Source organism: Grammomys surdaster, unplaced genomic scaffold, assembly GCF_004785775.1.
Source record: "Grammomys surdaster isolate TR1022 unplaced genomic scaffold, NIH_TR_1.0 149, whole genome shotgun sequence".
Taxonomy (NCBI): domain Eukaryota; kingdom Metazoa; phylum Chordata; class Mammalia; order Rodentia; family Muridae; genus Grammomys; species Grammomys surdaster.
In genome coordinates this window covers 13,469,742-13,478,962 of record NW_021604607.1, presented here as the reverse complement: position 1 = coordinate 13,478,962, position 9,221 = coordinate 13,469,742, and the positions used below count along the sequence as shown (strand labels likewise).

The 9,221-nt window shown below is 43.6% G+C and overlaps 1 protein-coding gene across 2 annotated transcripts in view; it reads left to right on the top strand.

Moving 5' to 3' along the window:
• Positions 1 to 9,221, top strand: part of Arhgef33 (Rho guanine nucleotide exchange factor 33) — an 81,145-nt gene that overhangs the window by 30,224 nt on the left and 41,700 nt on the right. For both annotated transcript variants that reach the window (XM_028765139.1, XM_028765138.1), the window contains one exon: positions 821 to 870. In XM_028765139.1, coding sequence (XP_028620972.1) covers positions 821 to 870 — 50 coding nt within the window. The remainder of the gene's footprint in view (positions 1 to 820; positions 871 to 9,221) is intronic.

Here is a 9,221-nt window from a genome sequence, read left to right as displayed (position 1 = left end):
AACTCAGAAATCCGCCTGTCTCTGGCTCCCAAGTGCTGTGATTAAAGGGGTGCACCACCACCGCCTGGCACCCTCTCCATTTTCTGAAAAACAGTTTTTTTTTAAATGTATGTGCACCACATGCATGTTTGGTGTCAGGAGAGGGTGGCATATGCCCCAGATCTCGAGTTACAAGTAATGGGAACCAAACCCAGGTCTTCTACAGCAGCAGTAAGAGTTCTTAATTACTGAGTCATCTCTCCAGCCACGTTCCTTCTCCATTGTATATGGTACAGGATGCTCAGTGAATGGCCCTGCCCCAAATTAACATGCATCTTTCTGGATGAATTAACCAAGACAATCCCTCAGGGACATTCTCAGAGGCCAACCCTGATCTAGACAATCCCTCACAAGAGTACTCGGAGGTTTGCCTCCTAGGTGAAAAGTTGACAGTTCATTCCAACCATAACTCTGGCAAAGAACAGTTATGTCTGCTCAGGGAAACTTTAGTCAGGCCTAAGAATACTAGGGATGTCCCCCAGGGCATCTCCTCTAGCCAGTTAATGACGGCCACATCGCTGAGTTTGGTAGAGGAACTTCCCTTCTGTGGTAATTTTCTGTGGTACTATAATTTTGTCGTGTAGGTATAGTTTGGCCAGTGGGGGACAAATGTGAGCATTGTGGCACCAGAAATTTTTTTTTTTGGTTCTGGAATCATCTGGTTCTCATCAATCAGGCACAGTGACAGGATTCTATGTATTACTTTATTTCCTATATGTATCCAGTGAGAGGCCAGGCAGAGCAAATCATATTGATTGAACAAAGCTCTTTCTCCCTGCAGGAGAGAATGAACACATGCCGGTGAATAACCCTTCCACACAGATTTACCAGGTAAAGACAAACGCCTTGTTGTGAGTTGTGCCCTGTGAATAGTGGTGACTGTCCTTCACACACATCGATGTGTAGCGTTTAGGTGCTTCCAGGTGTCCTGGCTTTAACAAGGCCAAGGGACAGGCAAGGCAGAGGCCCCTCATATTGTACCTTTGAGAGAACTGGTTGGGAGGAAAACTACTCTGTAAAATCAGAGCCCCTATACGCCACCTTGGCTCTGTTTTTCTGGCCTATGGCACTGTCACTGTGGTCACACCAGGCAACAGCATTGCCATTAGAGACCATGCAGGAAGAGCTACATTTTCTGAGTCAGGTGTGGTGGCACATACCATCACCCCTTACACTGGGAACAGTTTTATAAGTTCAAGGCTGGGTTAGATTACATAGTGAGACCTTGTGTAAAAACATTTTTAAAAATATGCTGTTTGTTTGATTGTATGTTTGAGACAGGGGCTTTCTTTGTAGCTCTGACTCTCCTGGAACTCACTCTGTAAAACAGTCTGGGACTCAGAGATCCTTTAACCTCTCCTCTTGAGTTGCTGGAATTAAAGGCATATATCACCACCACCCAGCTAAAATATGCTTTTCTTTCTTTTTTTTTTTTTCCCTTTTTTTTTTAAATTTTTTTTTTATTTATTTATTATATGTAAGTACACTGTAGCTGTCTTCAGACACCCCACAGGAGGGTATCAGATATCATTACAGATGGTTGTGAGCCACCATGTGGTTGCTGGGATTTGAACTCATGACCTCTGGAAGAGCAGTCAGTGCTCTTAACCACTGAGCCATCTCACCAGCCCCCTAAAATATGCTTTTCTTAATTACCTACCCACCCACCCAGGGAGAACTGAGGACTAAAAGAGTGTCAGCATTACAAATGGTGACAGGAAAAAATTAAGTTCATTTTAAACAATGGTATAATTAGGTTCTTTACAAAGACAAAGTTTTGCAAAGTATTTTTTTGCCACGAGAGTTCCAGTGGGCTGCTCCAACTGTGCAAATAGAATTTATTTGGCTTCTATCTTCTACCCAGAAATTGAATTAAAGTTCTGTCCTTAGCAATTATGGATGTTTACTCTGTCATGTGTTGTCTTATAAAGACAGTTTGCGCTTTGCGCTTCTCTCTGGACTTAATATGGTTATCTGGACTCTACATGAGAAAGAGCTGACAGAGTCTAGCAGGTCCTGAGGGAGTCTTAATTTTTTTTACATTTATTTATTTTTATTTACTTATTAGTGTATGTCTGTGTGTGTCTGTGTATATATGTGTGTATGTATACGTATGTCTCTGTGTGTGTTTATTCGTGTGTTCAAGTGTATGTGTGTAGGTATGTGTGTGTTTGTATGTGTATGTATGTGTATATGTGCATATGCAGCAGTCAGTTTTCTCTTGTGCCACCTGGGTCTGTGCGACAGAGCACAGGTCGTCAGGTTTGAAAGGCAAACATCCACTTATTGAGCAATCCCCCAGGTTCCTTATGTTGGGTTTTTAAGCTGTTTGAAGCAGGAAGACAGAAGTACAGGGGAGCAGAGAGCTCAGAGGAAATATAATTTAGATGAGTTGAATTTAAATGCTGCTAAAGTCAACTAAACACAAGCATCCTGCATGACTTTGTTACTTCTGTGGCTCCAACTAGAGCAAGCCAGCAACAGGAGCATGAAGCAGTGTTGAGTGTACTGCTCTTAAATCAACAATGGGAAGGAATAGAAAAAACAGTCTAGTGTGAATCTCCTTCATACTTGGCGAATAGCTATTATGTGCAAAGTCTGCTGCTTAGCCCAATTGGAAATTAAAGAGATGTAATGCACTTCCTAGTTTTTTTTTTTTTTGAATGTCTGCAACTCTTGAGAATACATTGATGGATAGCTCATATGAGGTGGGCTTTTGAAAAGGCTACAGTGAAGACATGGATATAATTCAGCAGGGAAGAGATGGATTACTGTTGACTAAAAGATTTGAAAGAAGTACCCAAGAACAAGCCCATCATTGGACAAAGACTATTAAGAAAGATTACTTCATACAGGGTGGCAAGCTCCCACAGAGCCTAGGGGCGGGGCAGTCTCCTCAGTGCTGATGTGATGCCTCTTGGGTTCGAGACCTCTAAATGCTCTCTGCGCTCACCTCTGCCTGTTCTCCTCTGACTGGCCTGTGGCCTTTGGATGGGTGTGTATGCCTCTTGAAAGTCAGGGATGGTTTGGAATCTGTTACAGATATGTGGGTCACTCCCTTGACGTTGACTAAATTTAGCTGTGGGTGAGGGGCATGCCCTCATTCTCTCACTGTGCCACAGATTTAAGTATATCAGTCCACACTAGAGGGTTGGAGCTGGGAGAGTCTCTGGTCTATACTGGTGACACCAACTTTGTTTTAAGAGAGCACTTCCCAAGTCTGTTAATTTCAAGAAACTTTTAACCAAAAGAAGGAGGAGTCAAGGAAGAGGAAAGAGGACACATAACTGTTAGAAAATACGCTCTGCTTTAGAAGGGACAATAAACCTGAGGGACAATGGGAATGCTTTTCCATTTTTTTGGTAGATTCCATCCCTTGAAGATGTTATTGTATTAACTTGATTTATAAAATATATTTCCAGGAGAAGACATAGTGGCACAACCCTTTAACCTCAGACACAGGCAGGTAGATCATCTCTATAAGTTCGAGGCCAATCTGGTAAGCAGAGTGAGTTACAGACTAGCCAGGGTTGCTTAGTGAGACACTATATCAAGAGAAAAATCTGTCTTCCTGTTTCCTAATCTACAATGTAAACTGAAAAGCAAGGATCTAGTGCTTCGCTCTTGGTACTCTCAGCATAAACTGCAGGGCTTGGGTTACGCATCGTCACTAACTAGTACTTGAACACATGAGTGATGGTGAGCGGGAAGATGTGCATGTCGCTTTAAGCAAAGAGGTCTGATGCAGTCATTCCAGCCGTCGGGAGACACGGTTGGGAAAGAGAAAGATCTTCACTGTTTGCTCTAATCAAAACCAACTCCAAAGTGCTTCTTAAAAGGTTCAGTATGGAAAAGGTCAAGCTGGATGAGGTAGATGGTGGCACAGACTTTTAAATGCCAGCACTCAGAAAGCTGGGGAAGGCAAGGAGAAGAAGTTCGAAGCCAGCCTGCATTACATGGACCCAATCTTAACAAAACAGAAGATCTAAGAAGTGCTGGCAGCAGAGCAAAGCTCTGTCTCAAAACCAAAAGCCCAACCTAAACAAGAATCTAGGAGAAACAAAAGATGAGAGGCTGGAGCAAAACAAATCAAAACAAACCCACCAGAGTCTCTGCAATGTGATTGTAGCTCTGCAGACATCTTTGTTCATGTCCTGTGACATAGAAGGAAGTATGGTTTTAATGGCATGTTGAGGGAAGGAGGCTTAGGTTAATTCTCATTTTTCAGTGCCTATTTTTCTTTGCAATGAAAATGTCAGTGGCAAAGGGACAGAGGCACAACTCCAGCCATCTCCCTCAGATACTTGAAATTTTCAGAAACCTCTTCAGGCAAAACTGGATCCTTGGTCACACCACAGAAAAGGATTTCAGGAAAAGCCAGTGTGAGGTGGAGTTGGAGGTCACTGAAAGAGATGGCAATATGATTTTCAATACAAGGGTTAAGAGAGGGGTGCTCAGGAAGAAAGTATGGTGAACCCCAAAGGATAGGTGTGGGCTTCTCAGAAAGCCACTCTCTGCTGTCTTCACAATGCTTCCATACAGGATTTGGTGACTTTTGAAGTTATCCTCTTCAGAGAGTTGTCAGAGAATTCAAATGAGATCACAGGCTACTTCCCAAGGTTCACCCAATAGGGTGACAATTAAGAAGGAAGAACTTCAGAGCACAGAGGCTGAGGAGATTGCCCAGTAGGTAATGTGGCTGTCACAAAAGCCCGACAACCTGCATTTAGAGCCCCGGAAACCATGGCACGTCTCATGCCTATAATTGCAGTGCTCCTATGGGGAGTTGGGAGGAGTGGGTGGGAAAATTCCCTATAACCCAGATCCCCTAGACTGGCCTATCCAGGGGGAGCAACAGGAGAGGCTGCCTCACGCAAAATAGAAAGTGAGCCTGGAGTTCAAGTTTGTCCTCTGACATGTACCATGGCAGCACAGATGCTCCTGTCCCCATACACACAAACATGTGTGCATACTACACCATTTAAAAAGAAGGCTATAGTTTTGTTTGTGAGATTTCCAGAAAATATCTGAGAGGAGTGAGGCCCCACCCAAGGTCATACACGCCTGAGCCTCGGTTATTGTTGTGTCATCTCTGTGTCAACAACCTTCTCAGCAGATGGAATGATGCTCAAAGTTCTGCTTCTCACTTGACCATAGTCTTCAAACAGACTCTACAGTGTATGTGTGTGTGTGTGTGTGGGGGGGGTTCTTCCCTGCTCCCCATCCCTATAATTTCCTGTCTTCTTGTCTTGCCTCAAAGGTAGTTTAAAGAAATTAGCTATCTATCCAAAGACCTCTAATTGAATAACTACGGGCTGGGTTCATGGTGCTATCTGATGGTAGCTCATGTCTGTTACTTAAAAGACAGAGACAGGAGAATTGCAGCAAGTTTAAGGTCAACCTGAGCTACCTGAGTTGTAGGTTAACCTGAGATACAATATAAGTTCATATCTCAAATGATGGGAATTAGTCTTGCATGCAGTACTAGGTTTCATTGTCAAAAAAGCCATTGAAGGTTGTCCGGGATCTCTACACTGTTAGACCTCAGTGCTTTCTGCCACAGGGGAAAGTCTCAACACCAGAGCAGTTAGCTCTTCCAGGTCAATGTGTCTGCAGGGGTCAGTAACAAGTTTCTACACAGCAGGTTCACCTCCCATCTTTAGCAGCCTCTGAGGAGAAAGATCTTATTCAGGTCAGCTACTACAGGAACAACAGAGGAGGGAGTGAATTAAGATATCTTCTCAGAATTAAAACACTCAATGCCTAGTTTGTGTTTTAAACGCAGCATCTTTTTAAAATTTTTTTGAAAATTTTTTAAAGACAGGGTTTCTCTGTGTAGTCCTGGGATTCACTCTGTAGACACGGCTGGCCTCAAACTCAGAGATCTGCCTGCCTCTGCCTTGAGTGCTTAAAGGCATGTGTGACAATGCCTGGTTAAACATAGCTTCTTTGAGGATCAATACAAAGACCTAAAACTGGAAGGCGAAGGTTGATAGAAAAAACCAGGTTTCCTCTGCAGTTTCGGTGAAAGGCAAAAAGCAGGACAATTCCTCTGCGTCCTGGGAATCCCAAAGCATTTGACATCTTACTCATACAGCATCAGGGATTTCAGGAGCTTTGCATAACTTGTGGAAGTTTCTCAAATCTTGATACTGAAGAGTATACAAAAGTTTACAAAGTTCCCAAGGCACAGCATAGCCCCTTCAGTCTGCTTCATAGTAGTTTCCAACCTTGGCAATATATTGGAGAGAAATGGGAAGGCTGAAACACAAGTTGGAATGCATGAACATTTAGTCTGAAGCTCAAGAGATGTTTGATGGGGAAAAGGAAGATATCTACTAGCATCATCTCGTGAAGAGTTAAGAAGCAGAGAAAGAAAGAAAACGGAGAAGTGGAAACCAAGAGCAGTAATTAGGAAGAATTTGGACTCTTTCTGGTTTCTAAGATGGCCTCTGGAATCCTAGGCTTTGAAGTTCAAGTCTCCTCTGAACCTGCTTCCAGCGGGAGCCTGCCTCCAACGGCGGGATGGAGGGATCGGCGGGATGGAGGGATCGTAACTTCTCTGATCAGCTTCATGAAAAAAACCCACGGGATGAGGAATGTGTTCAGCTCGCTGGAGCACGAGGTAGATTTGGCTCTAAGCTGTGAGGCAGACTGTGGGCTGTCAGATCGGAGAGCTGCAGAGAAGACCACGTTTAGATCGTGTCTCCCAAGTGGTTTTATTTCCAAGGTCAGGTTAGTATGCAAGACCAGTCGGTCTGCAGCTGAAGAGGGCTTGAATGGCCAGGCGTCTCACACGTGACGCCTCACCTCAGTCACGTGACTGAGCTCACTCGGCAGCTTTCCCTCCCTGGATGGTCTGGGTTCTGATGCTGCTTAGAGGATGTAGGACTACATCACTCAAGGATGCGAAGAGAAAATATGCAGTTCCCAGAATCCCTGTATATGATCCTCAGAGAATGTGAATTTTTAAGTTTTTGAGAGCTGGGGTTCTCAAGCTAAGAAAAAGTTCTTTCAACTTTTCTGTTGTCTCTGCTGTTGCCTTTTGGTTTCTGGGGAAAACCACATGTCCCCCGGGGGCAGCCATGATAACACCTGTCTCCCCTGGACAGTGTTCCCTTTTCTTCTACTTCTCTCCCCCCGACCCCCCAGGCAGGAATAGGAGCATCTCAGGGCACTGTAATGACAGCCAGATTGCCTTCTTCCAGTTGTAAAGTCTGCACAGATTTTGTTTCGACATCACAAGGATTAATTTAAAATGCTTGGAATGAGGGGCTGGTGAGATGGTTCATTGGGTAAGGGAGTTTGCTGCCCAAGCCTGATGACCCTAGTTTGAAATCTCAAATCCGTGTAAAGGCGAAAGGAGAGAACCAACGCCACAGTGTTGTCATGTGACTTCCACATGCGTGCATGCAGATGGCAGTAACAGCCAACAAAAAGGAGTGGAAAGGCAAGGAGTCAGTGGTGGGGTTCCGCAGCCCTGCGCTCTGGCGGCGCCACAGCCTCCGCCTATTCTCTGCAGAACAATCGCTTCGCTCCCTCTTATTTCTCCCAGTCCTAGAGGAAACCATTTGTGAAAACAACAGAAGCCAAACATCTGTATCTGACAGATGTGGGATAGGACACTAAGCTGTAGCGGAGAGCAGCAGAGCAGGTTGGAATCATTTGGTTGCGTTTCTTTTGGAAATGTCTAGCCGTTCGCATATGTAAAGTCCCACATGTGGATTTCAAGGTGCCTGGACTTTACCTTTAGCTCTTTACTTGGTAGATATTTTAAAATATCCTTATTTTAATTTTATATTAATATAAAATTAATATATGTGCATATATCTGTGTGTGGATTTGTGTGCATAAGCACAGTGCCCAGCAGGCCAGAAGAAGGCTTCAGCTGGAGCTGGAGCTGGAGCTGGAGCTGGAGCTGGAGTTACAGGCAGTTGTGAGCAGTCTGGTGTGGGTGCTGGCAGCCAAACTTTGTGCTCTGAGAGAGCAGCAAGTGCTTCGAACTACTGAGCCATCTCTCCAGACATGATATTTTAAATTACAGGATAAGCCTCTGAACACTTCTGTTTTGGAGAGAGATGTGAACCTAAGAGTTCTATATCTAACCGGGTTATAAACCCAAGACGACAAGGTCACCTTACTATTATCTTAGTTGAGTCTCTGTTGAAGTGCCTCTGATATTTGCTCTATGAGTAAAACAGATCTTTAGAAGTGTTCCATCTTCTCCACATTTTTGTTTGTGTTTAACTTTTTGCTTTACCACTTGAAGAAAAAAAATGAGTTAAAAATTTGGAGCGCATCTGTACCAAGCGCTCCATCAGGGGAGCCTTTATTTACATTTCCTTATTTCATCCTCTAGACAGCCCTGGGAAATAGTTGTCGTTATTATACTTACTCTACAGATGCGCACACTGCTACCCAGAGGTTAAGATGCTTCATCCTTGTTTGGGAAAGCTTAGGATTTGTACCCTACAACTCCGAAAGTGATCTCTTCTCAAGGTGTTCAACCAGTAGGCATGCAGTGAGTACTTTCCTCATGCCTTGGCTGACTGCTGAAGGCGGCTTTTATCACCACCAACACATGGATCAAAGCTCATCGTGAAATATGCCGCTACTTCTTTTTCTGTCAAGACATAAGAAATTAAAAAAAAATAAACCTTTTTCTTTTCAAAATAAAAAAATCCCTTTTTCTTTTCAAAGAAATTCTTACTAATATTTATTTATTGCTCCTATTTAAAAATATTTATTTTTATTATTTTGTTTTTTTTGCATGTATATATGTTTTTGTGATTGTAGGTACACACTTGTGCAGCTGCCTTTGAAGGTCAGAAGGCATTGACTCCCCTGGAACTGGTGTTACAGATGGTTGTGAGCTGCGTCGTATGGGTGCTGGGAACTGAACTGGAGTCCTCTGGAAGGGCATCCAGTGCTCTTAACCACTAAGCTGGCTCTTCAGCCCCACTTTTATTTTTATTTTACACTTCTTTAGGGGAAAAGTACAGAATTTCTTTACATTCTGATGATAATCAGAGACCATGGCCCATCACTTCTCTCACAGAATTCAGGTGCTGGATCAGAACTGTTTTCCATATGTGCTTTATTTTCCTAGTAAGCACCTTCCTTCCTACCTTCCTACCTTCCTTCCTTCCTTCCTTCCTTCCTTCCTTCCTTCCTTCCTTCCT